Source organism: Thamnophis sirtalis, unplaced genomic scaffold, assembly GCF_051295495.1.
Source record: "Thamnophis sirtalis isolate CommonGarterSnake01/CBP01778 unplaced genomic scaffold, rThaSir2_p1.2 scaffold_3, whole genome shotgun sequence".
In the NCBI taxonomy this organism is placed as follows: Eukaryota; Metazoa; Chordata; class Lepidosauria; order Squamata; family Natricidae; genus Thamnophis; species Thamnophis sirtalis.
This window is the reverse complement of record NW_028261383.1, coordinates 116,705,253-116,733,120: the sequence shown is the minus strand read 5'-3', so window position 1 is coordinate 116,733,120 and position 27,868 is coordinate 116,705,253. Positions and strand designations below refer to the sequence as shown.

At 43.4% G+C, this 27,868-nt stretch overlaps 2 protein-coding genes across 2 annotated transcripts; one reads left to right on the top strand and one right to left on the bottom strand.

Annotated features, from left to right (window-relative positions):
- Positions 1-1,142: 1,142 nt before the first annotated feature.
- Positions 1,143-26,888, bottom strand: LOC148048119 (cytochrome P450 2C14-like). The gene is made up of 9 exons (XM_087709803.1): positions 26,233-26,888; positions 16,159-16,321; positions 9,445-9,594; positions 7,791-7,951; positions 6,905-7,081; positions 5,172-5,313; positions 2,472-2,659; positions 2,060-2,201; positions 1,143-1,932 (listed from the first exon to the last, which is right to left on the bottom strand). The coding sequence occupies exons 1-9, from the start codon at positions 26,404-26,406 to the stop codon at positions 1,733-1,735; spliced, it is 1,497 nt and encodes a 498-aa protein (XP_087565929.1). The 5' UTR covers positions 26,407-26,888; the 3' UTR covers positions 1,143-1,732.
- LOC148048120 (mRNA decay activator protein ZFP36-like) lies at positions 17,323-20,226 on the top strand. The gene is given in 4 exon segments (XM_087711155.1): positions 17,323-17,595; positions 17,597-17,850; positions 17,852-18,137; positions 20,077-20,226. Coding segments are annotated over 4 exon segments (963 nt in total).
- Positions 26,889-27,868: the final 980 nt, after the last annotated feature.

Sequence of the window (27,868 nt, the reverse complement as noted above, 5' to 3'; positions counted from 1 at the left end):
CCTGGGGACAAGGATAGTTACCCCTCCCGAATGATGAATGTATGTTGCTTATTACTTTTATTATATGTGTCTATGTCATTGTTTGTACTTCCCCTCCCTGATTTTATGTGAGCCGCCCTGAGTCCCCTCAGGGAAAAGGGCGGCCTACAAATGTTAATAAAATCAAATCAAAAATCAAATCAAAATCACGTGGCATATACCAGCCTGCGGCTTTCACTAGGGAAGGCATGAAGACATTCCCTCGCAAAAGCTAGGCCACCACTGCCGCCTCCACTGACGCCCAAATGCTTTTGGCCACGTGGTGTACGCCAGCCTGTGTCTTCCGCTAAAGCCATGAAAGCTAGGCCGCCACCACTCACCCGCTTTCGACTGCATTACCTCTGCCAGACCATGGCTTTTACTAGGGAAGAACTGGAGGCCTTACCTCGTGAAAGCTAGGCCGCTGCTGCCACCACCGCCCACCTGCTTTCGGCCATGCAGTGTATGGCTTTCGTGAAAGCTGCAAAATGTACGCCGCTGCCAACACTGCCCACCCGCTTTCGGCCATGTGGCGTACGCTAACACCCCTGCCACTGCTGCCGCCCACACATTTTCGGCCACGTGGCATATGCCAGCCCATGGCTTTCGCTAGGGAAGGCCTGAAGTCCTTCCCTTGCAAAAGAAAGGCCGCCACCACTGCCATCGCCGCCGACCACCCGCTTTCAGCCACATGGTGTACACCAGCCTGCAGCTTTCAAAAGAGAGTGGGGGGCGGTGGCCATGCTGCCACCGCCCCCCACTCTCTTTCAGCCATGCAGCATATACCAGCTCGCAGCTTTCACAATCTGGTGTAAGCTAGCCTTCTGAGTCCCGCCGCCCCCCCTCATGCTTAGTTGCTTACCTGAGGGAAGCAGCAAGTTTCTGGAAGTCGAAGGGAAACAAAATGAAATGGAGGACCTGGTCAGCAAGCGCGATGCAACAGCTGCTCGGGAACAAAAGACTCTTTTCAAAAGTAAAGTCTCCAAAATAGAAAGACTCTTTTCAAAAGAGGAATGTTGGCCATTGGCGCCACACTTTTAAACGGGTCAATGGAGTGGCAGGGATGGTGCAGGCATTCCGGAAGTTACTTCCGGATCCACCAATTGAACCTCCTCTCACCGGCTCACTGAATTTCATGAACCAGTTCACCCGAACCGGTGCGAACCGGCAGAAACCCATCACTGATCTGGAACCATTGATTTTCTGAAATTGTATGTTCTAATTCTTTATTATCCACAATAATAAAGTTATTTATCAGAGATTAGATATAGAAAATATTATAGTTCAATCAGATACAATATTCATTCTGTCAGTCTTTAAAACAACCATTAGATGTCAACAGAAAATGACTCAATCTTGCATTTAGCCAAAGTGTACTAATACAAGATCTTCCTTGTTACTTTCATATATAGATTAGTCCACAACATCAATTTGTGATAATACTTCTAACTGAGACCCTTGCATAGTTAAATCTACAGTATAGAGTATATATTGAATGTTTGGTGAATACAGCTTGGGGGGCAAGCTATTAAGTATTTCAGAAGTATTATTAATTGTGCCAAAATAATAAAATCATCAGATAAGAGGTCAGAATACCATTACTATAAAAATTATTACATTTGTATTCTACATCATTTTTAAGATTGCCTTTAAATGTAATAACCATCCCACATGCTTTTTTTGAGTATCTATTAATGTAGGGACTTTCTCCTAATTATTGACCATAAGTGTCCATGGAACGTTTAACAGCTCGTATAAGGGGATATTGATTATTACTGAAGTCCATAAACAAAGACATTACATCCACATCTTTGGTGTCCCCAACCAGAGAGAAGGTGAAATTCTGGAGCAGAGCACTGAAGAACAGGAAGATCTCCATCTTAGCCAGGGCCTCCCCTGGACAGGCTCTCTTCCCTACAATAGCAATGAAGAAAACAGAGGTTATTTAGGAAGTACTTACTGGAATTGTATCTGATAAAAGACTAAGGTGGATCAGGTAAGCATATGAATTTGCAATACAATCTGTTCCAGAGGCTTGTACCTGCTGAGAATGGCATGAAAGCATCCTTTTTCTTGAATTGCCCGTTTTCATCCAGAAAATGTTTGGGATTGAATTTCTCTGGAGTCTCCCAATGAAGAGGGTCAAAATGTACAGAGGTGAAGACTGGCACAATAGCCGTGCACTAGAAGGAGAGGAAGAAACAGATGCCATTAAATGATACTATTTCTTATGGAGAAGAAAGTGCCTTTGCTTTCTACTTGCCTAAAATAAAAACAAGCAGTGACTAGCTATCTGCTGAACCTTGAAGAATGAAGAGGGAAGGAATATATATTTCTTTCAATACATATTTCTCAAAATGCTCTTTTATTCAAATTGCCTCTCTTCTCAAAGAGCTAAGTCATTCTTTCCTTTCTTCCCTAGAGAACCTTCTTAAATACTTGTATCACCATACCTTCGGAATAGTGTAACCATGGAACTTTGTGTCACAAGTTGTTGCCCGTGGGAAGGTTTCAAGGGTCGCTTTCTGATATCGCTGAACCTCATGAACAACGGCATTTGTGAAAGGCATTTTCAACCGGTCTTCGATGCTTGGAGTACGATTTGTACCCACCACCTCATGAATCTCCTGTTGCACTTTAGCTGTGAGTAGAATAGATTGAGATGATATTGGCAGATTTTGTCATGTGAGCACATGACAAAATATATAGAAATATATGTTCCAAAGCACATTGAGGGAAAACGATTCTAGCCAGGACAATGGCTCCTCCTCCTCATTTCTCAGTAGATACCATTTCAACTTTTCTAGTGCAAGATGAGATTCATATTATTTGAATCTCTCTGTTGTGGTTCTCTGGTAGCCTGCGGAGCTGGCAGCAGAGTTGGACAGTGAGGAAGTATAAGAGGAACATGGGTCAGTCTTGGAGTTGGTTGGAAGCAGGGAAGGGGGCCAGGACCATCTGGTAGTTACGAGCTGCCTCCGGAGCCTGACATCAGCGAGACAGAAGAACAGTGTGAGTCGTATAATCGGTTCAAGCTCTGAGAAGTCCTGTTTGACTCTGTGATACGTTTGGCGTTGCAAAACTAATTGGCAATTAGATCTCTGGCAGTGTTTCAAGGGAGATAAAGGTGGGTGCTTATCAATTTATCCTGAAAGTCTGTGGCAATTCGAGTAGACATCTGTCAGATTCTTTAGACTGTTTTTGAATCGTTATGGGCTATGAATGACTATAATTCATAGCCATTTAAATAAAAGAGGGATTTGGGGACTAAGATTGTGATTCATGCTTTCTCAGGAAGCCTAGGTCAGAACACTCTGTGCCTTACTAAATATCTTGAGAGGCAGTAAGCATAAAGCATTTCTCTGTGTGTTTTCTGAAGTTTAGAGTCTTCACCCAAAAAGAGGATAAATAGTAGTCAGGAGAAAAGATAAAGTTCTTAAATTAATTTCCTAAACTGTTAATATATATGTGTATGCATATACACATTAATATTTACACCAGCAGCAAACAAGCATTCATTTCTCCATAAACCATGAGGCCCATTTTCAAAAAGCTAGTGGTTCAATCTATAATTAATCAGGCAATTTTGGGTGGTATTATGAATTAAAATTAATTACATTCTGTAACAATATTTATTATTTTTCATCTATGTCATAATTATACATTCCTGTGGAAAAGAATGTTACCATTGTCTGAAGCAGTGTATTTCAAAATGTTGGAGATGATGACCTTGAGTTAAAAGGAATGTTCATTTATATTATTGCAAAAATGATCCTCAAGAAAACCTATACTATACTAATTTCAGTCATTCATACTATAATTTCATAAAGCAAGTATTAAATTATTGCAATTGTTTGAGTGGTCTATGATTGTATGGCAAAAGTGGTATTCAGACGGTTCTCTCTGGTTCAGTGCGTATGCGCCGATGGGGCACATGCACCCACATTTGTGAGGGAAGGTAAGATTTCATACAGCAAGTATTAAATTATTGCAGTTGGTTGAGTGGTCTATGGCAGTATGGCAGAAGTGGTATTCAGCCGGTTCTCTCTGGTTCAGGCGAACTGGTTGCGGCAGCTGCAGGAGGCTCTGCCCACCCATTCCAATGTAATATGCGAGAATTGCACATGTGCAGTGCGTATGCACATATGGAGCACATGCTCCCACATTTGTGAGGGAAGGTAAGTGAATCCCACTGCTGCTGGATGGGGGCGAAATTGTTGTTACAGCATTCAATCACTTGTCCCAAAGATGCTTTCTTCAGGAGGCAAAACATCGAGCAGACATCTGTCAGACTCTTTAGACTGTCTTGCTTTTTCTTTGAAGACATTTTTCTTCTCATCCAAGAAGCTTCTTCAGCTCTGACTGAATGGTGGGGAATGGAAGAATTTATTTTCCTTGCAGACAGCTAGTCATTTGAAACCTTTTAGAGAGTCATTGAGCTGCTTGGAGATTGTCTGTGTCCTCAGGGTCACCTAAATCGTGCAAATGGTTCCTGTAGTTTGCATTTTTTTTTCTGGATGAATGGATTTCCAGAAAAAGTGCAGATTACAGGAACCATTTGCACTAGTCAGGTGACCCTGATAACACACAGATAAATCTCCAAGTGGCCTCAAAGATTCTCTAAAAGAATGCAAATGACCAGCTGTCTGCAAGGAATATAAATCCTTCCATTCCCCACCATCCAGTCAGAGCTGAAGAAGCTTCTTGGATGAGTCTTGAAAGAAAAAACAAGAAAGTCCAGTTGCCTCCTGAAAAAGCACTTTTGGGACAACCGTAACCCAGATGTCTGAGAATTTCCATAGACATTCAATCACTCTTGCCTCTTTTTGATTGAATCAACACCAATTGAATAGAATTGTCTTCATAAAATCTCAAGATGTGATGGGAAACCCATTTGTTTCAAGGGGATGTTAGCTAGATTGGGAAATCTTTGAAAAAATCTATAAGAAGACAGTGGAAAACACTGCCCAAATATTCCTAGGAAAAATTCAGAAATCCGCCTGCAGTGAGTTTACTTTACTCAACTCCATCTTTACTTACTTTTTTCTTTAAAAATGTATTTTATTTAAACACCATCATTTCTTTTTTAGTGTTAATAGTGGCAACCCTAGGAGTAGCAACACAATATTATATATTTGTGGGTATTTTTATACCTTGAATATGTGGCAATTTAGCTATCGCTAGAAGGCTGCAAAGCAAAGCTTGGCTTGTGGTTGTGGTGCCAGCCATAAGGAGTCCAAATACAAGAAACACAAGATCTTCAAGAGTGTAGACACCCTCAGTTGAGTTCTGCTCCTAAAGAGAAAATGAAAGAGAAACAGAAGAATAAAGTTTCTACTTGGAATTGAAAGGAGGCAAAGTAAAAGCTATAGGCTTGCTTCGACTCTGCTCTTTGGAATACTTTTGAAAATACCACTACGGACTTGCATGAACTCACTGTAACATTATATGTCAGTTTCTGTGAAGACCTATGTGTACCAACCAGGAACTTGCAAATATACAATAACAATAAACCTTGGTTCACAGCTAAACTTAAGCAGCTACGTCATCATTCCAGAGAGGAAGCCTAAAGAAAAGGTGATAGAATGATGTAAATCAGACCAGAAACATATTAACAAGGAAGATCAGAGAAGCAAAAAGAAGCTACTTTGAAAAGCTAAGAAATCAGGCAAACCTCCTTCCAAGGCTGAAGAAAATCAACAACTGGCAGATGACCTGAACGTATTTTACTGCAGATTTGAAAGGAAACTACAGTCATCTATCTCCACAACCCCCATCTCAGACACACCAACAGCACCCAAACCTCCTACAACTGACCCCATCCCATTCAGTTCACAACCCCTGGTGATCACAGAAAAGGAAGTGCAAGATCTATTTCACAGACAGAAGCCAGGAAAAGCACCAGGCTCAAACAAGATAACTCCCTCTTGCTTAAAAGTCTGTGCTGAACAATTGGCCCTTATCTTCACTCAAATCTTCAATAAATCACTAGAGATGTGCCTTGTGCCTTCTTGCTTCAAATTCTCCACTATCATTCCAGTGGCGAAGAAGCCTTCCATCGAGGAACTTAATGACTACAGACCAGTTGCTCTAACATCTGTAGTTATGAAAACCTTTGAAAGGCTAGTAATGTCCCACTTCAAAACCATCACGGATCTGCTGTTAGACCCCCTGCAATTTGCATACAGATTGACAGATGATGCTGTTAATATGGCTCTGCATTTCATCCTACAAGATGTTGAATCTCCAAAGACCTATGCAAGGGTCCTTTTGTAGACTTCAATACCATCATACCGGACATTCTTCTAACTAAACTAAATCAGCTAGCAGTACCTGAACACACTTGTAAGTGGATCACAAGCTTCCTAACAGATAGGAAGCAGCAGGTGAAGTAGGCAAAATCACATCAGATACCTGTACACTTAGCACAGGAGTCCCCCAGGGCTGTGTGCTCTCTCTCCACTTCTCTTCTCTCTATATACGAATGTCTGCATCTCAAATGATCCATCTGTTAAACTACTGGTGTTTGCAGATGATACAACAGTGATTGGTCTCATTGGGTATGTTGAACAACTAGCCACATAGTGGTATGACAGGAACAATCTGGAACTGAACACACTCAAAACTGTAGAAATACTACCACCTCTTATGATACTAGACAACATAGTATCAACTGTAGAGACCTTCAAATTTCTAGGTTCTATCATGCTTGAAGATCTAAAATGGATCCCTAACATCAAAAACATCATAAAAAAGCACTATAAATAACGTTCTTTCTGCGCCAACTCAGGAAGCTCAAATTGGCCAAGGAGCTGCTGATACAGTTCTACAGAGATGCATAATAGAGATATTTAAACAATTATTTAGATATGACATCTATACCTACCTTTTCCACTCTAAAAAGGAAGCAATCAATATAGTCACGCAGATTTTGGGGATCCAATGTCTTTTGGTGCAAATCCACATTCTCACGGATATAATCACAGAGCTTTTCAATGTTAGCAAAAATGCTTTGGTGTGGCCCAGGAATGAATGTCACTGTTTTTGGAAATGTATTGTATACCTGTAACAGAGTTCACATGAAATACTATAGCTTATTAGACCATTATGGTGGAGGATTAATGCCCCAGATATTCAGAGAGTAGCTTTTACTTTGATATTGCTAATTGTCAATTCTCAGATGACCCCAAAACCAAGAAGACAAGAACCACAAGGATTTCAGTATGCTATCTTTAATTCTATTCTCAGATAAATGCAATATCTTGGAAACTATAATGGGAATTAATATTTATAATAGATTAATTAAAGAGTAGAGTCTTTGAAAGGCTTTCCCCCAGATCTCTCCTCATCTGGGTTGAGTTCCTGGTAGGAGATACTTTCTCAAGGGATTCTCCCACTGCTCCCCTAGCCTCACCCATCTCTTCCACAAATGCTGAAAATGACCAAAGTCCTCCAAGAGGCAAAGACACAAACTGGCTGTGTGCATAAAGATAGGGGAGCTGTCTAAAAATTCCATGTTACATCTGTCCAGAATCTGACATGGCCCAAAGGAGTTATGGAAGAAGGAAATGGTTCCCTCGGAACCATTTCCTTCCAGAAGAGATTTTGCTGAGAATCAATTTATGCTTGGATGTCTAGATTTGCCTTCCCCTGCTTATTAGCTCATCAGATCTAATGTTTAGATTTCTGACTTGGATATTTATACTCAAAAACACACCTGCTACTTAAAATAGGGGTTCATGACAAGAAGAGGATCAAGTAGATTAACATACCAATCCTAAGATACTAACAGAGTATCTTAAATGAGTCTCGAGAATCTTCTGGTTCTCTATGAAGGTTTTTTCTTTGTAATCAAATCGATTGCCAAAAACAACAGCACATATCACATTAGAAACAGCACTTGCAATAACTCTCCTTGGGTCAAAAGGCTGCCCTGAAAAAAAAGAAAAGAAAAGAAGGACCACAAATGTTTATGAATGGGATCAATGAATGTGGATCTTCCCTTTCTCAAATCTCATCTCAAAACTGCAATAAAAAGTGTTTGAGGCCAGAGAAATTGGAATTTTAATTCTTTCCCTCTTTTCTAAGAATGGAATATAAACACAATATTAAAATCCTATAACCACTTTAATCAATGGGCAACATAGCGTTTCCATGTTCCACTTTGAAATTGACCAAATATATATTCAAAGATTGACCTTGTTACGGCTAGAGTTTCTTCACAAACTTATTGCTGTCTCCTTCAGTCAAGAAGTGTTTTCTCACTCCTTCTTCTGCCGTTTTCTCCTGCATTTCCCACCTTGTCCCTTCCCTTCTTCATATCTTCAAAGGTTTTGCCTCTAAGCTCTCCTGTCTCTCCCTCCTTCCTCCTTCTAAACTCTTTCTTTTCCTCTTTTCTTTTTATGTTTCTTTAAATAATATCATTTATAAGTCATTCCATTATTTCTCCCTCCCCATTTCAGAGGTTTGTCCATTAAACATTATATTCAAAGGCGCCAAAGTCACTAAGGGAATACTATTTATGACTGCTTAATTCAGATCCACAGTGCCTTTCAGTTCTCCACCCTCATGCAAACTCCCCATAAATGCAAATCATTATCCATGGTTTCATTGCTCCCTGTAAATTATCTATCTTGCCCTTTTGTTGGCTGCTGATTTTTCCTGCTGTTCAATATGGCATTATGTTTAAGTGATTATTTTAAAGAAATATTTTTTCCAGTTGTAACCAAGCACTCTGTTATCTCCATCCTTCTCTCCTGCTAACCTACCCAATTTCTTTTTAAATAATCCAATACACCTTTTTCCTATTTATTTTTTATCTCCTTCCAGAAGAGATGTAGCCACAAGAATGGCTTTCAAAGCTGATTCAACTCCCTGAATAAATTCTATTTGTGGCCCTTTAATTCATATCCATGTTGCCTTACGGATCTCTGTCCTTCATGGAGCCTATTCTTATGTCTGTGTTCCTTACCTTCCTCAGTTTCCCTGTCTCCTTTATCCATAAAGTTTTTTGCTGGTTTCTCAATTTGCTTGATGTGTGTTACTGCATCCAGCCTAACATTTCACTAGTTTTCAGCAAAGTTGCAATTTTATAAAGCCATAATTGCTCCATTTAATGACTTCCTTGGATTTCTGATCTCACAGCGTTGCAGCCACAGTAAGTTTTCAGTATTTCTCAGCAAGCTTGTAATTTTATCAAGCCAAAAGCTAACACTGGATAAAAAGAGGGAGAAACAGCTCTATTACTTTTTCCTTTGCTTCTGAACAATACTGTGAAAATAAAAGGGAGGGGGACATTCACTGCCTATCTAAGTTTTTCTTTATTTTGTGCAATTAAGTGCAGAGAATTAGAGATTTAGTGTAGAATCCAGTTTTCTTGCAACTTCATATAATACAACAAATTCTTTCCAGATTCTTTTTTTAAACCTTTTGTGGTAGCCATTTCCTCCACCAGACAAAGGGCTTCCTCCTGCACCCTCTCAGACATTCTTTTCTTCCCCATCCCAAAATCTCGCAAGGTGGACAGTGTGAACCGCCGCAGCTCCCTCCATTTCTTCTCAATAGCGGTGGTCAGACCTGAAACCAAGGACACAGGAAACAAATCACAAAGTGATATCAGTTCTCAAATTTTGCAAAAGGGGAAAAAGTTATACATTACAATTTCCCCCCACCCCACTTTTACAGTAAAAAAGTCTTCGTGCTTGAATTACTAAACAGATCAACTGCAGTTTTTATCTATTCATTCTTGAGTGCTCTCATGTTAGGAGAAGAATGAATGAGGTTGTGCAAATCATGTCACACCTTACTATAAATCTGAAATGGATAGGGATCAGAGGTGGGTTCTTACCGGTTCATACCACTTCAGGCAAACCAGTAGTGGAAATGAGGCCTGGGTAGCTGAACCGATAGAGACTACAAGCTGGCCATGCCCCCAAACTGGTTTGGAAACTTGCTCTGCCTCACCTTCGCCATGTGCATCCACAGAACTACCTCCTCCTGCCTACACGCAGGTAAGCATTCACAGTAGGCTACCTCCCCCTCCCCACCGGCCAATGTCTCCCGAAGCCATGGTGGGATGGGGACAGGGCAGCCCAGCAAGTTTCACAGCCATGTGACTATGAAGCTTGCCGGGCTGGGTGGCTCCCTCCCCATCAGGACAAAGCCACGCCATTGCAGCTCCTGGAGAGCCACTCTCATATTGGCAATCTGGAAGGTAGAGGGAGCAGACCATTACCTCCTAGCTCAGGAGCCAACTGGTGGCAATGCAGGCAGGGCCATTGCAATGGTGGAGTCTGGCGTTCGGGTGTCTGTGGTATCTCTGTCCACTGGCTCAAGCCAGCAGGCTCAGCTGCAGCTCAGATGAGCTGAGGAACTGTGGGGAGCATCCCATGTGTTGCACCTGCTCCCACAATTTGGCCACACCTCCGTGCCATTTACAGGGACCCAGCTTGCCAGGCTGCCCTCATCCCCGCTGCAGCTGTAATGGCCACCTAGCCACACTCACCAAATCAGTAGCGAAAATTTTGAAACCCACCACTGATAGGGACAGGTCTTTAGGTCAGTCATGGACAGATTTCTGTACTAAGATGCAATTTTAGTAGGCCGACACTGTTTGAAGTCACCGCGGCTCAGCTGGTCGAGAGATCTTACCGGAGCTTCTATCTGCGCTCCGTGACTGTTGAGACCAGCTGAGAGCACCGCAGTTGCTAGAACGGCGTTTGAAAACGCCGCTGCCCCGCTGCTGGGAGGGGTCCTCTGACTGCTGCAATCATCGGGGCCACCCAGGAATGCCATGGCCGTTTGGGAACGTCGCAGCCCAGCCGGTTGAAGACGCCTATGGATGCTGGGGCTGTTTGTGAATGACGCCGAGGCTGTTTGTGAATGGCATGGCTTGGGAGCGCCGTGGCCCAGCTGCCCTAGGGGAGTTTTGACCCTGGGAGGGGCCCTGACTTTGATGACTTGACCCTGGGAGGGGCCCTGACTTTGATGACTTTGCTGGAGCTCCCATATGACTTCCGTGGCCATTGAGGCCGATTGAGAACACTACGGCCTGAGACTGCCCTGGCTCTGCTTTTAGACTCTTTTAGAGGATACTGCGGCTCAGCGGTTTTGGTGGGGCTTTGCTGCCTGCTGGCTAAGGGTTTCTGAGGAAGCCCTGATCCCACTGTGATTGCCGTTAAGCGCTGCGAATACCCAGAGAGGATGCTGTGGAGTTTTTTGGGGTCATCACTCAAGTAGCTAGGCGAATTGAACTAACCATCTTGTGAACTTTGTGGTGCCGCCTGTGGCGAGGGCCGGGTGGGGACTTCCCAACTGTCGGGGCCGAGGATACCTGCTGGAGCCTGGAAGAGCAGGTTGACACCATCTTGGCTGCCGTGGAAGCGGCTGTCGGTGACTATTTGGGGGGACCCGAACCCCCGCAGGTTGTCTGACGCCTCCTTCTGCTGTTGTGCTGCTGTAGGGTCAGGCTAGGGACAGGGTAGGGCTAGATTAGAATGGGGTGGGGTTAGTTTAAGTTAGGTTAAGTTTAAGGTTAGGGTTAGGGTGAGGGTGGGAGTGGGGTTGCTAGCCTGATGGCCTACCAACGGGCTGCCTCCACCGGGAGTGTCATGGTACAGCTGGGAGTGGGGCTTCCCCCGCTTTATCGTGGGGTTTCTCTGGCTCCAGGGTGTTCTCTGCTTCCGACAAGGAGGGGCATTGCTGGCCGCCGTTGCCTGTGGCTGGCCCTACAACTTTCACCATCATTCATCGCCTGTGGCCTACTTGCCTCTCAGACTTTCCTGGCTTCTCTCTGGACTACTGCTGGGTTACCATCATATGCCCCCGCTATTATTTCTTGGACTTCAGACACTTGTATGGGAGGCTTGGATACTACTCCCTCTTTGGCCTCTTCGGACTATATAAATGGCGATTGCACAGATTTATAATTTTTTATATATTTGTAATTTTTACAATTTTATTATTTTTAAATGTATGGGGAGTGTGTGGTATGATTGTGATTGACTGAATGTTCCCACTTTTATCATGATATTGCTGTTTTTCTGTTTTTAATTTGTATTGTGGGCATTGATTGATTGATTGTATGTATGGGTATGTTTGGTGGGCCGGGAGTTTAGCTGAGTTTACCTCCTGCACTGAGTGCTTTGGCAGAAGTGTCAGGGGGACCCAGGCCTGGTTCCGGCCCTTGGATGTGTGTGTCGAAGGGCCTGCCGGTGAATTCGGCTGCTGGGGGAGAGGGTGGAGGGACCACAGATGCGGGAGTGGGCCGGAATATTGGGGTCATATTGGGGAGGGGCAGATATGGCAGGAACTTCAGGGTGAGCCATTACCGGGGAAGGAGGGTTCCCTATGTCAGAGGGATCCCTCCTTCCGGCCCTGTGAGTTCCACTCCAAGGCCAGATGGCGTGAGTAGTCAGGACCCTGGTCCCAGGTTGCTATTGCTAAATGCCAGGTCTGTGGTTCACAAGGCTCCCCTCGTCCAGGGCCTAATTGTAGATGAGGGGGCAGACCTGGCATGTATTACTGAAACCTGGCTGGGCCCAGAGGGAGGAGTCCCCCTCACCGAAATGTGCCCAGAAGGTTTTCAGGTGCTTCATCAACCACGACCCCAGAGAAAAGGGGCGGGGAGTGGCCATTGTTATTCGACAGTCCTTAGCTCCTCGTAGGATCCCTGCTCCGGAGCTTATCCTTGCTGGTGAAGATGGACCTTGTGGGTCAAGTGGGCTTGTTGTTAACATACCTGCCTCCGAACAGCGTGACAACAGCCCTCCCCTTGCTCCTCGAGTCAGTAGCTGAGCTGGCAGTTGAGTTCCCCAGACTTATGATACTGGGGGACTTCAATCTGCCTTCGCTCGGCGAACACTCTGATGGAGCACAGGAGTTCATGGCTTCCATGACAGCCATGGGCTTGACCCAAGTAATCCAGGGTCCGACTCACTCAGCGGGGCACACACTTGACCTCGTATTCCTCTCGGAGCAGTGGAGTTGTGATCATGGTCTGACAGGTAGTGAGATCTTGCCCCTGTCATGATCGGACCACTTCCTACTGAGGCTTGACTTTCGGAGACCAATCCCCCGCTGTAGGGAAGAGGAACAGATTAGGTGGTTCCACCCCAGACATCTTATGGATCCCCAGGGTTTCCAGACGGCGCTTGGTGTTATGCCTGATACTCTCGCCCGCAGCCCAGTGGAGACCTTAGTTGCTACTTGGAACTCGGTGGTGTCTGAGGCTCTCCACCGGATTGCGCCTTTATGGCCGATCTGTGGCAGTGGATCCAGGAGGGCCCCTTGGTTTACTGAGGACCTCCAGGAGATGAAGCGCCAAAAGAGACGCCTAGAGCGCCGCTGGAGGTCCAGTAAATCCGAGTCAGACCGAGCACTATTAAAAGCTTGCATCGGAGCATACCTCTCGGCAATATGGACAACCAAGAACAACTATATTGCCGCTCTGATAGCGTCTGCTGAGTCTCGCCCTGCCGCCTTGTTTAGGGTGACCTGCTCCCTCCTAAATGCGAGGGTAGAGCAGAGGAATATGTCCGGTTCCTCATGGACAAAGTTGCTCGGCTTCGGATGGACCTGGACTCCAATTGCGCAGAGCCAGCCGGGGTACCGGGGGAAGGTCTTGAACGACATCTCTGGACTGACTTTCAACCTGTTGCTCCTGATGAAGTGGACAAGCCCATTGGAGCTGTGAGTGCTGCCATGTGTATACTGGACCCGTGCCCCTCCTGGCTGGTCGCAAACAGCAAGGAGGTGACGCAGAGCTGGATCCAGGCGATGGTGAATGCCTCTCTTCAGGAGGGCTTCTTCCCAACGGCATTGAAGATAGCGGTGGTGAGACCCCTCCTGAAGAAGCCATCGCTGGATCCAGCCATTTTGAATAACTACCGTCCAGTCTCCAACCTCCCCTTTATTGGGAAGGTTGTTGAGAAAGTGGTAGCCTCTCAACTCCGACGGTCCTTGGATGAAGCCGATTATCTGGACTCCTTTCAGTCTGCATTCAGGCCTGGCTACAGCACGGAAACTGCTTTGGTCGCATTGACCAATGATCTCTGGAGAGCCAGGGATGGAAGCCATCCCTCCATCCTAGTGCTTCTCGACCTCTCAGCAGCCTTCGATACCATCGACCATGGTATCCTTCTGCGACGGTTACGAGAGGTGGGGGTGGGAGGCACTGTTCTTCGATGGTTCTCTTCCTACCTCTTGGACAGGTCGCAGTCGGTGTTGGTCGGGAGGGCAGAGGTCGACCCCTAGGCCCCTGAAATATGGGGTTCCTCAAGGTTCGGTCCTATCCCCCCTCCTGTTTAACATCTACATGAAGCCCCTGGGTGAGATCATTCGACGGCTCAGGAGAAAATACCATCAATACGCGGACGATACCCAGCTGTATCTGTCTGCCCCATGCCAACTCAGTGAAGCGGTCGACGTGATGTGCCAGTGCCTGGAGGCTGTCAGGGTCTGGATGGGGGCTAACAAGCTTGTGCTCAATCCAGACAAGACCGAGTGACTGTTGTGTTTCCGTCCCAAAAATTTGGTTAGCATTCCATCACTCAGGCTGGGGGGTGAAATTTTACACCCCTCAGACAGGGCTCGCAACTTGGGAGTCCTCCTGGACCCACAGCTGACTTTAGAACACCATCTGTCGGCTGTAACCAGGGGGGGCATTTGCCCAGGTTCGCCTGGTGCACCTGTTGCATCCCTACCTGAACCGGGAGGCACTCGCAACAGTCACTCATGCCCTCGTGACCTCAAGACTGGACTACTGCAATGCGCTCTACATGGGGCAGCCCTTGAAGAGCATTTGGAAACTTCAACTCGTCCAGAATGCAGCCGCGCGAGGGATTGTGGGTGCACCTCGGTACACCCACATTACACCTATCCTCCGCGAGCTGCACTGGCTGCTGATCGGTCTCTGGATACGCTTCAAGGTGCTAGTTGTCACTTATAAAGCCCTTCATGGTATTGGACCTGGGTACTTGAGAGACCGCCTGCTGCCAATTACCTCCCAAAGACCCATTAGATCGCACAGGGTTGGCCTCCTCCGGGTTCCGTCTACCAGCCAATGCCATATGGCTACGACCCGGGGGAGGGCCTTCTCTGTGGCAGCTCCGGCCCTGTGGAACGAACTCCCCGCAGAGATTCAGACCCTCACCTCTCTCCAGGCCTTCCGAAAAGCCGTTAAAACCTGGCTGTGTTGGCAGGCCTGGGGTTGATGCTTGTCTTGTACTTTTGTGTTCCCTTTCCCCTTTTGAGTTGTTCGCCGCCCTGAGTCCCTCCAGGAATAGGGCAGTATATGAATAAAACAAATCTCAATCTCTCTTTTCAGTAAGTAGAAAAAATGGGAATTCAGTTATTTTTGTATAGTAGAGGTTTTGTTCACAGAAAATAAGTACCTTCCACTTGCTCTCTTATTTGGTTGCTTCATTATGTTCCATAATGTCACTGTAAATTATAAGCAACCACATAGATTTTGTCCATTACAACCTCTCTCCAACCCAGTTCTTGAGGACTTTGATATGCTTATCATTCCTACCTAATTCCATTAACTCTCCTTCCTACCACACTTCCCATGATTACAACTCTCTCTAGAGAGCTAAGCCTTTACACGATCTTTCTGAAATATGATCATTTAAGTCTAGTCGTTTGTGCTTTGAGTGAAAATTCTGGAGAGATTTGTTCAATGATTTTTTTTTTCCTGGGCATCCATAATATTCTCAAGAGTTTTCTCTGGAATCTTCTCCAACATCAAAGCTTAAAAGGCATCAATATTTTCTCAATCCTGCTTCTTCAAAATCCAAATTATTTTGAAGGCACATGAAATTGATATTCAACATTAATTTGGATAACATAAGCCAAAAAGTGTCTTTGTTGGTAAACCACTTTGTATGTCTTCCCAAACGAACAATTTAGAGGTCAAATTATTGTTATTGTTTGTTGTGGTTGTAATTTTGCATGTGAGCAACAATCTGAGCAGACTTGAGAAGCGACCAGTTTTTTCAAGAAACATGACCAAATCTACATCTTTACAAGACATTTCAAGTGAATCTTTCATAACTATCAATATTATTAATGGCATTCAGACAATGTTTACAGAAAATTAAAGAAAAACAGTAACTAATGAAGAAATGAAAAGGGACCAACCTATCCCTTGGAACAGTTGCTTATGAGCAGGCATTTCAGTTCGCCCACCAAATTCTTCTGAATGATCTACCAAAGCATCTTTTACCATGGCGTACCCACAAAGAGCAACCATCGGTTTTGATCCATTCCAGACAGTAAATATAGGTCCATATTTCTCAGCAAGCTAAGGACAAAATTAGATGAAAATTCAGTTAATTAGGTGGCAAACCATTTTTGGTGAAATTATTATAAAGTATTGTAGGAAGTTAAAACCCCTCTATAAAATAATGAAATATTTTAGGAAATATTAAAAGAGCAGAAAAATTTCTTTAAAAGGGAGTCAGAAACTCAGCTTCCATCCACCTTTCTCAATGGGCCATTAAGGCCTGAGCCAGTCTATTCTATATAATAAGGATCTACCCCCTTCAGGCATATCCATCTAGCAACCAGAAACTCACTACAAGGCACCCGGGAAAATTATATCAGCCAGCAATTCAAAGAAGCTTGGTTCTCAGGATAGCCTACAAAGTTAGCTAAGACCCTTCCCACCGCCACCCCTGGAAGTCTGACCACCAATCAGAATGCATTTCTTACACAGGAATGGGAAGCTCTGGGGTGGGACCCAGATAGGCCATAAAACCAGGGCACTCTCAGCATCTCCTCCCTTTTCTGTTCAGGAGCTCAAGCCATATGATCCTGTCCACCATTAAACCACCTCTCCAAGCAGCCTCCATGTTTTCCAGTGTCTTTTCCCCACTTGGAACTGAACCGAGAAGGACATTTCTTCCAACAGTATTTTTGAAATACTTCTTAAATTTGCCAGAACTTCAATAACTGTTAAAACCTATAAAATGCTTCAATATAATTATGATCCAGTACATGATATATATCTCCTACCAGGTAAGTGATAGACCATGATATGTTAGCCTTTGTGGGTATTTGTGGATCAGTGACATGCAGTGAGGTTTATGGCTGGTTAGGCAGTCTTCTGCCCCAACATCCCACTGTCTAAAGCACTTTCTTTCTTTTGCCTGCCTGAGTTCTGACAAGCAGACAAAAGAAAACGCCAGCCCGCCTCTGGCTTTCTTATGGCCACTGCTATGTCCGACATAGAGGCGGGCAAAAGAAAGCCAGCGACGGGCTGGCACTTTCTTTCTTTTGCCTAGAGATGGCAATAATGGCACAATGAGCTCCATTCTGGATGTCCGGAACCTATACCAGAACCTGATCAACCTCTCGCTGAGCAAAGAGCTGGACGCTCCCACCTCTGCCTTTTCCTGCGGCCGCTCGGACTGCTCCTCTAAGGCGACGCTGCCAGGCAGCAGGGACTCAGCAGTGTGGTCGCTGCGCAGCCCCTGGAGCCCCAAGGGCGAGCAGCCGTGGGGCCTGCTGCGCCTGGACCGCTCGGTCAGCCTGACCGAAGTCAAGGCGGCACAGCCGCAGCCGCCCCTGCCATCGGGGCTTCCCGCCGCTCAAGCTGCCCAGCGCACCTGCCCCATCGTCCCACTACAAGACTGAGCTCTGCCACACCTTCAGTGAGAGCTGCCGCTGCAAGTATGGCGCCAACTGCCAGTTCGCCCACGGCTCGTCCGAGATGCGCTCCGTCAACTGCCACCTCGAGTACAAGACGGAGCTGTGCCACAAGTTCTACTTGCACAGTGAGTGTTCCTACAGCTCCCGCTGCCACTTCCCTGAGGAGACGCCGGTCTTTGGCAGCCTCCCCACACCTCCTGCACCAGAGCTTCCACTTCTCTAGTGCCCGCCATGCCTCCCCATTGCTTGGCCTGCCCGACCTGGCCTCCTTCGCTCGGGCGCCCTGCATCTCATCCCCGCCCGCCTCCACCGAGCTCCTCTCGCCCGCTTTCGAGCACCTCAACCTGGAACTGCTCGCCCTGATGGCCTCCTTCAGGGACTCGCTGGTGCTGACCCCCACCAGGACCTGCTGCTCCTGTCGCTGCGGGAGGCGGCCAGAGCTCCTGGGATTACTTCTCAGAAAGAAAGTGGCCGCCTGCCTCTGGCTTTCTTTTGCCCGCCTCTATGTCGGACATAGTTGCAGGCAAAAGAAAGCCAGCAGCGGGCAATCGCTTTCTTTCTTTTGCTCAGAGGCTGCAGCCCGCCTGAGCTGCCAGCCTCTGGGCAAAAGAAAGAAAGCAGCAGCCCGTCCGCAGTGTTGGGTAAAAGACTGACCTCTGCTGGTGGGCTGCCCTCCCTGCCTTTCCTACCCCCTTCCCTCTGAGTGAAGAAACAAACACACGCACAAACACACACACATACACAAATTACTTACAAATTACATTAATTTTGAATTCCTCCCCCTCCCTCCGACCCACATACTTTTTCCAGCTGTTTCACAATCACAGAGGAGTTCAACTCTGCTCTTGCCTGCCATCATAAAAATGTAAAAATATAAAAGGAAAAAGGCAAGAGCTGCTGAGGTCAGGCTGGGTTAGCTGCTGCCAGAGTCCTCAATGGATTCCTCTCCTTAACTGTTTAAAAAAAGCCTCTAAAAAAATGCCCTCTATGGGAGGAGCCAAGAGAACCACGTGCCTCATCTACATAAGGAATTTTTTGCCTTTTAACCCTTGCTTAACTCTGCTCGAGTGATCATAAAGTCAGACTAAATGAGGCACTTGGTTCTCTTGCCTCCTACTGTAGAGGGCACTTTTTTAGAGGCTTTTTTAAACGGTTAATCACTAAGCAGAGTCATCCACTGTGACTCTGGCAGCAACTACCTTTTAATTTTTTTTTTCTTTTCGTGATGACAGTGGTGAGGCTCTGCCTCCTCTGCCTACCCTGACTGCAGATCAACTGTTGTGGATTATAGAACCTAGCTTGAAGAGAACAGCTTTGAGCTCCTCGAAATAAAACTCTGCTTTGGTTATACTTCTGACATACTACCACAAAAGAACCAAAATGCAGAAGTTTTATTTTTATCATTAACAAAACAAAGTTATATGTTACAAAGGTAAAACTAAGCTTGAAAAAATATTTTGGTGAGAGCTTCTTAAAGTTGGTCAAGTGATTATTTGCTGTGTCAAGGACAGGCCTTGGGACTTCTGGTGAAGATGACCAACTGACAACACACCCACGGAGAGATCATAGGAGCTCCCTGAGAAGGATTTCTTTCCCTAGACTGTCACTTTTTCTTCTAAACAGAAGAAACCAACATTCCTTTAGTTTATATGACTCTCCTGGGTTAGGGAGAGTTCTAGAATCATCCATCTTCCATACAGCAACAGTCTGCAAGTTAGCTTCAGGAGATGAGCTTCAGAACATGGTAAGTTAAGAGCTGAAGGGGGAATGCTGAAATCACTTTATTTGAAAAGCACACTTTTTGGAATTTATTTTTCAAATGTTGTGTCTTTGATTTCTTAATCACTTTTAAGGACTATTAATCTTTATTAAGCTAGAAAAGATTTTATTTAGCCACAGCCTGTTATTCCTTTGAAGATCTGTGCCATTTTGAGGATTTTTTTCTTATTGTTCAACAAGTAAGAAAGATACTGAGATTGCTACACACTCTGCCAAGGACCATGTCATTGCCCAGGTGCTCAACTGGGTGTGGAGGAGGTGGCCGAAGAGGCCAATTAACACAAAGTTCCTTCCCTTCCACATCCCAGCAACATGAGCTCTCCGTTCAATGGAGCTGCCTACTCTGGAGGAGTTGTGTGCTGGTACGTCAGAGGCTGCAGCAGCCAGTTTTGGAAGCTCTTCATGTAGGCCACCTAGGCACTGTGCGGATGAAAGCGCTCAACCACGTTTATGTCTGGTGGCCCAACTGAGACAAGGCCATTGCTGATTGGGTTTCATATATTGTCAGCCTTGCCAAGAGTCAAGACCAGCCCCCCCCCCCCCTTCACTCCAGCATGCGAGTGAGAAGCACCCAAGACATCTTGGGCGAGGATGCATATTAACTTTTCAGGGCCTTTCCATGGACAGACTTTTGTCGTGGTTGTGGATGCTTACTCAAAATGGCTTGAGGTGGTACTCATGAAATCGATCATCTCAGACTCCATGATCAAGACCCTTAAAAGGCTGTTTTTGACCCATGGACTACCAGACATCCTCGTTTTGGACAACAGGCCATAGCTCATATCAAGCAAGTTCGAGCTGTCATGGTATTCGTCATGCCCTGATTGCACCAGTGGTGGGATCTGGGCGATACAGCTCAGTATGGCCGTACCGCTAGTATCTGGGAGCAGCAGCCATCAAATTAGTATGGCGGCTCATTTGGGCCACCCTATATATAGTGTTTATAACGTGACCAGCCTATTGAGAACACGTGCACAGCATATGGCGCCTGAGCCTCCTCTGCCGAGCAGCTGGGTGTTGCAGAGTGGTGGCTTGCACATGCATGCGCAGCACATGTGCCGGACTAGGATGCAGGTTCCATGTGCAGCATACCGGTTGTGACAGGATCCACAACCCACCACTGGATTGCACCATTGCTAGCAATGGGCAAGCTGAGCAGATGGTCTGATCAGCAAAAGAAGCACTGGCAAGGATGGGCCCAGGGGACTGGCAAACACAGATAGGTGAGTACCTCCTGGTCCAGCATGTTACACCAAGCTCCACCACCAACAGGAGTCCAGCCAAACTACTAATGGGTCATGGCCCGTGGACCAACTTAAACCGGCTGCACCGAGACAACTCCTCCAAGGTCCCTGCAGACTCGATCAGCCAGGTCTAGTCATTCAAACTGGGTGACCTTGTCTATGCCCACAACCACGCTGGGAGCTCTTGCTGGATTCCTGCCTGGGTAGTGGACGTTACTGGGTTGCATTCCTACAAGGTAGCACTCAAAGATAGCAGGTCGTGGTGCTGCTACATCAACCGTGTGACCATCTCGGAACCTCTGTCTGCAACCAGCCTGAATGGACTCCAACAGAGACAACCCCAGCTAAAGACATTCCAGCTCAGCCACCACAAAGAACTGTATCAACAAAGGACTGTGGTGAGTCACAGATACGTACATCACCCGGAACTTAACAGGCAAGTTTGGGACTTTTTCTTCATTGATATTAACAATATTGAAAAATCCTAGATAAAAAGAGTTTATAACTACTTGATTGACATTCTAGAGAAGAAGAAAAGTTATACTATGAAGATAAGCTGGAGGGAGTGATTTAAATTTAATGAGTCTATTGGAATCAGGATGGATTTTTATCTGTTTGATATTTGTAACTGAAAGGAAGTGTTTATATAACACTTTGAAAATGTATTTTTTTTATATAATGCTTAAGTTATTCCTCAAGATTGTAAAATATTACTGAAAGTGTACTGGAAAGTATTTATGTTAAGGAGCATTTAAATAAAAAAGATGTATTATCTTAAAGAAAAGTTTTGAGTCTATAAATGCATGTATACCAAAAGAAAAAAAAATTCTACGAGGTTAACTTGGAGGGACTGATTTAAATTTAATGAGTTAATTGGAATTAGTTGGATGTTTATTGGTTTGATCTATGAAATTGAAGGAAAGCTCTAATGCAGCTCGTGCTGTGTTTATAAAATGAGTTTGGACATTGTTTTTTCTTCTATATATAATTTTTGAGTAATATTTAAAGCTTGTGAAATATTACTGAAAGCAAATTTGAAAGTATGTATGTTAAGAGGAAATTTTTAAAAAGATGTATTAGAACTTACTGATTTTAGAAATGTTTTTACAGAAAAATTTAATGTTTTGAAATGGATGGGGAAAAGTGCTTTTTTTCCTTTTAAGGTTAAATAATTTGAAAGGATATAATGAATTTTGTTAAAATAAATGGTGACAATTTACAAAAATTATTAAGTGGAAACAGAAATATTAGTAAACAGAATAACAGAGTTGGGAGAGATCTTGGAGGTTCTCTACTCCAACCCCCTGCTCAGGCAGGAAATACTATACCATGGGGCCTGCGGATAAGATGTGTCTTGCGCTGGAAATGCCTACCCCTGGTTTAACAAAGGGGAAAAAGTTGCAATACATCACGATGACAATGTCTTGTCACGAGTTTGACACCCTGGTTCCTGCCTGAGCCCTATATTACTTCAGACAAATGATTGTTCAAGATATTTTAAAAAATTTCCAGTGTTGGACCATTCACAACTTTGGAGGAAAGTTTTTCACTGATTAATTCTTCTGTCAGAAAATTTCTCCTTAGTTCTTGGTTGCTACTCTCCTTTATCAGTTTCCATCCATTGCTTCTTGTCCTGCCTTCAGGTGCATTAGAGAATAGCTTGACTCCCTCTTCCTTGTGGCAGCCCCTGAGGTATTGGAACACTACTATGGTGTTACCCCAGTCCTTTTCATTAAATTAGACATACACAATCCCAGTAACCATTCTTTATATGTTTTAACCTACAGTCCCCTGATCATCTTTGTTGATCTTCTCTGCACTCTGCACTGCTTCAACAGCAAGGAAGAAAAAGCAGAGATGTTTAAATTGATTGTTCAAAGAAGATAATATAATTAATTATGGTTTTTTTTTCATTTAGAAATAACTTCTGGATTTTATCCCTGTGATGAAAAAAAATGAAACTTTAATTTTGGTTTTGCTGACTAAGTAGATTGTTGTTATAGAAATAAGTAGTGTGTTCTAATGTGCAAAAAGAAAAAGTTAAAGCGGCTGTAATGTTATCTTCTACTGTGCTAAAAAGTCAGAAGTTAATACTTTTTTTTCTTTTCCCCCTTTAACTTTCATTTTCTTTTTCCTTCCTCTAGTTGCCCATTATTTTTATTTTGTATTGTATATTTTGATAAACTAATAAAAATTTGAAACAGAAAAGGAATAGGCCCAGGTTGAACTGACTTTTCAAAATGTAAGAATTATCTTTCTGTAATGCTCAAAAGTCTGCCATTGATATATTTGATTCATACATTAATTAGGACAGTGATTAGGAGCTTTCCCGAAGCCTTCGGAGGACTAAAAACTACCCTCCTTGTAGGATCGTTCCCGAACTTCCGGTTTGCCCATAGAACTGTTTTTTGCGCTCTGGGGGCGGGGCGGGGGGAGGCTCTTTTCACCCTCCCCAGGCACCTATAAAGCCTCTGGAGCCTGGGGTGGGCGAAAAATGGTTTTAAAAAAAGCTGAAGTCAGCTGACACGGCAACACCTTCCGTGCCCTGTTAAATGGCTCTGCGTGGCACCTGTGGCACTCATGCCATGTTCACCATTCTGGCATTAGGAGCTGCAGTGGCACATTGGTTAGAATGCAGTACTGCAGGCTATTTCTGCTGACTGCTAGCTGACTGCAATTTGGCAGATCGAATCTCACCAGGCTCCAGGTTGACTCAGCCTTCCATCCTTCTGAGGTAGTAAAATGGGGACCCAAATTGTGGGGGCAATGTGCTGACTCTGTAAACCACTAGAGAGGGCTGTAAAGCATAGTGAAACAGTATATAATTATAAGTGCTATTGCTATAAATAAAGAAAGCACAGGCCATGACAAAATGGACTCAGAAGAAAAGGAAAGAAGTGAAAAATCTAAGCATGAATGTAAAAGTATTGCAAAAATAAAAATTAACATATTTCATGAAAAATAACAACATATAGTGTACATCAATTTCCCAACAGACTGAATGGAATGTGGATATAAGGAAAGAATATATAGGAGTGCTTCAAACAATGTACAAGGAATCATATTGCAAAGGGCCACTGACGTAGAAGTATACTAATGGACTATTTTATTTTATTTTTTATTAAGAAACATGTAAAACACACACACACAAAACCTAGATGTACACCACATTTACACAATACAATATGAACAGGAGCTTCCTGTTCGTTCTAATAACAATTATCAATCGATACCACTCACCTTATATTATTTCTCCTATTGTATTTCATTTGGATTTCACCATTCTTAACCCTTTTATTTTACTGATACTATTATTTTTTGAGTTTTGTTATATTCCTTCATTGATTCTTGTTTCTTTCCTCCATCCACCTATACCATTTATCCCTTATCTGGTAGAATTCTGATTCTTCTTTTCCCTGGATTTCTTTAGTTAGTTTGTCCATTTCAGCATAATCCATAACCTTTCTTATTATTTCATCTTCGCTTGGAATTAATTTGTTTTTCCATTTCTCGGCAAAGGCAATCATTGCTGCCGTAATTATATGTAGTATTAAATACTGGATTTCTTTTTTGTATTTCGCAGACATTATTCCTAATAAAAATACTTCAGATTTCCATTCTATTTTAACCCGTTATTGCCTCCAGCCAATTTTTGATCCTTTTCCAAAAAAATTTAGCCTCCTCACAGGTCCACCATAAATGGTAATATGTTCAGTGTATTAATTCACATCTCCAACATTTTGGGGAGGTATTTGTTAAGATTTTAGCTAACCTTGTTGGTGCCAGGTGCCATCTGTAAAACATTTTGTACTGGTTTTCCTTGTATGCAACTGATAGTGTCATTTTTAAGTTTGTTCCCCAAAATTTTTCCCATTTGTCTAATTCAATATTATAGCCAAAGTTCTGTGCCCATTTTATCATTTGTTCTTTCATAATTTCCTCTTCCATTTTATACTTCAGGAGGAATTTATATATTCTCCCTATCATCTTTCTATCTGAGCTTTGAATAATTTTATCCAATTTGTGTGGTTCTGTTTTGATGTCATATAATTTAGTATCTTTATTGTATTTAGTTTCGATTTGGAGGTAAGTTAGCCAGTCAACTTTCATGTTCTGATCTGCCAATTCTTCAATTGTTTTTAAATGTCCCTATCTATCAATTAAGACTCTGAATCTTAGCATTTTGTTCAAATCTATAAAATTTGGGTGAGTCATCCTTTTTGTTGGTGATAACCAATTTGGGATTTTCACATAGTGGATTTTTCTTATTTTGAGCCATTTTTGCAATAACGCTCTTCTGATTAAATGATTTTGAAAGTATTTCTGCATTTCATTTTTGTCATCCCATAGGAATGTATGTCAGCCTGTTTGCAAATCATGGCCTTCTAAGGTCAAAATTCTTTTATTCTTTAGCTCTACCCAATCCTTCACCAATGTTATTGTTACTGCTGATGCGTATAAATCCCAATTTGGTAATGCTAAGCTGCCCCTCTCCTTCCTGTCTTGCATTGACTTTAGTTTAATCCTCGCTTTTCGTCCCTGCCAAATGAACCTAGCGGTTATTTTAATTTTTGAAAGAATTTTTTTGAAAGAATTTTTAATAGGTGCAGCTTGAATCAGGAATAAAAAAGATTATTGGCAAAATATTCATTATAATTGTCGCTATACATCCCATGAGTGATAACGGAATATTTTTCCAATTTTCTAAATCTTTCTTTATTTGTATCACCAATTTATTATAATTATTGTCTTTAATTGTGGAATATTTTGCCAACACCCAGATCCCCAAGTATTTCACTTTCTTAGTAATTTGCATTCTGGTTGCTACTTCCAGTTCCTTCTTGCTTTTTTGTCATGTTTTTGGTTATCATTTTTGTTTTGTCTTCATTGATCTTTAGTCCTGCCACTTCGCCATATTCTTCGAATTTTTGAATTAATTTCAGGCTGGATATTTTATTTTATTTTTACAAAAAAAGGTTACAGATGGGAAAAAATGTGGAAGAGAATAATTGATTCATTTGAAGGATGGAAGCAGGAACAAAATGCTACCATTCATGAAGACAAACTATCTCTGGTTACCTAAATTGGCTTCAAGGAACTGGATTTCCATAATATTATAGGAAAGACTTTGTGTTTCTGTATGTCTTTGATGGCATCTAGTTATCATCTAGATTTTTTTCAGCCCAGATGAACTTTATTAGGACAGAGGTTGTATCTGCATTTCAACAATCTGGAATCAAATGGAATTTTCAGTGAATTTGATGCTACCGGTAATCCAAACGATACAATTTTGAGGATCATAGATTTATTTTTTCTAAAGTTTTTCTTGTTACTATATGTTTTAATGAACTTTGAAACCTCCATTGCTGGTTTATCAGATTGCTACAAGGTGACTTTATATTACAATTCCCTTTGAAGAAATGAGCCACAAATAAAATTGTTCTTTAAAAAATAAATCAAGCTAATGCAATTAAAGAAGCTATAAATATCTTTCAAAGGTCAGAAACTTTGAAGAAGTACAAGAGTTAACTAGCCTTACCTTTTGAGAATGTTTATACAAAGGTAGTACATCTCGCTGAAAGAGGTTCCCCAGAATAGGCCATGGAGCAGGTCCAGGGGGCAGCTGTCCTTTTCTCTTGTACATTTGGAAATATGAGACAAGAGTGAAAAGTATACAGAGAAGAAGCAAAACTCCTGTCCATGTCAGCTCCATCCTCTTCTGAGTTATTTTCCTCTTCAAAACTCCCAGAAACGGTTTCAATGAGACAATATTGAAAGAAGAAGGCAACTGGAGCCCCAATCACATTTAAATAACATATTTTCCATGATCCTTTAAAATAAAATCCATTTGTTCTTTTACTGTTATCAATACAGGGTAATTATTTACCAACATCTCTACCTTTGGACTCTGGGTTCAGATGAGTTCTTGTTTTTGTAAATTTTGTGCAACAATATGGAGAACGTATAAGTTGGATTGAAAACATGGACATTTGCCTTTTATATAACTATCCAAGGTAAAAATCATTTCAGAAGAAAATAATAATAACAGAATAACAGAGTTGGAATAGACCTTAGAGTTCGTCTAGTCCAACCCACTGCACAAGCAGGATACCATATTCCATTTCAGACAATTAGTTGTCCAGTCCCTTCTTAAAAGTCTCCAGTGATGGAGCATTCAGAACTTCTGAAGGCAAGATGTTCACTGTTAGAAAATGTGTCCTTAGTTCTAGGTTGCTTCTCCCTTATACTCTGGGAAAGTCAGGTCTACTGGCCCTTATGAAAGGTGAGGAGGGTTGAGGCTGACACAGGTGCAATGGCAAAGAAAGCACTTCTCCTGGACACTGCCAGCCAGAATAATCAAGCCTGCAGCATGCCAGCACAGATGGGATGGGCCAAGCCAATTGAGTCCCTCAAGTAGTCTGCTCTTATGCCATCAGCTGCTTTAAAGATGATTACCAACACCTTGAATTGCACCTGGAGGCAGACTGGCAGCCGATACAGCTCACAGATTAGTGATGTTATATGGGGCATTCTTTGGATCCCAAGAACTGTCTGAGCCACTGCACTCTGTACCAGCTGTAACTTCCAAATGCCCTTCAAAGGTAGGCTCAACAGAGCACATTACAATAGCCCAATTGTAAGAAATCTAGCTCCTGAACAAAAGAGCCCAGGCATTCCTGATCCAGGAAATGCCACAATTGGTACACAACCCAAAGTTTCTCCTTAGCCACGACTGCCACCTGCTCTTTGGGCAGGAGTTGCAAGTCCAGGAGCCCCCCCACCCCCACCCCCAAAAATTCTGAACCAGGGTAGTGCCATCTCATTCATATTGAAAGATGACAACGCCTCCTGTACCCAAAGCCATTTGGTCTTACCAGGATTCAATCAAAGGCCCTTGCAACCCCACAGCCTCCAGGCACCACAAGAGGGAAACCAGAGTATCATTTGGGTCACCAGGAGTAGCAATATATATTTAGATATTGTCAAAAGTCTGCAGACACCTGAACCCATGGTGACAGATGATCTCACCCATATGGATTCATATGGATAATGGAAAGGAATAGAGACGAGTGGCAAGCCCTGCAGAATGCCACATGATAATGACCAAGAGCTCGATCTCTCAATCCCTATTAACAGTGATTGGAATCAGCTTTGAGAATGGAGCTGAACTAGCA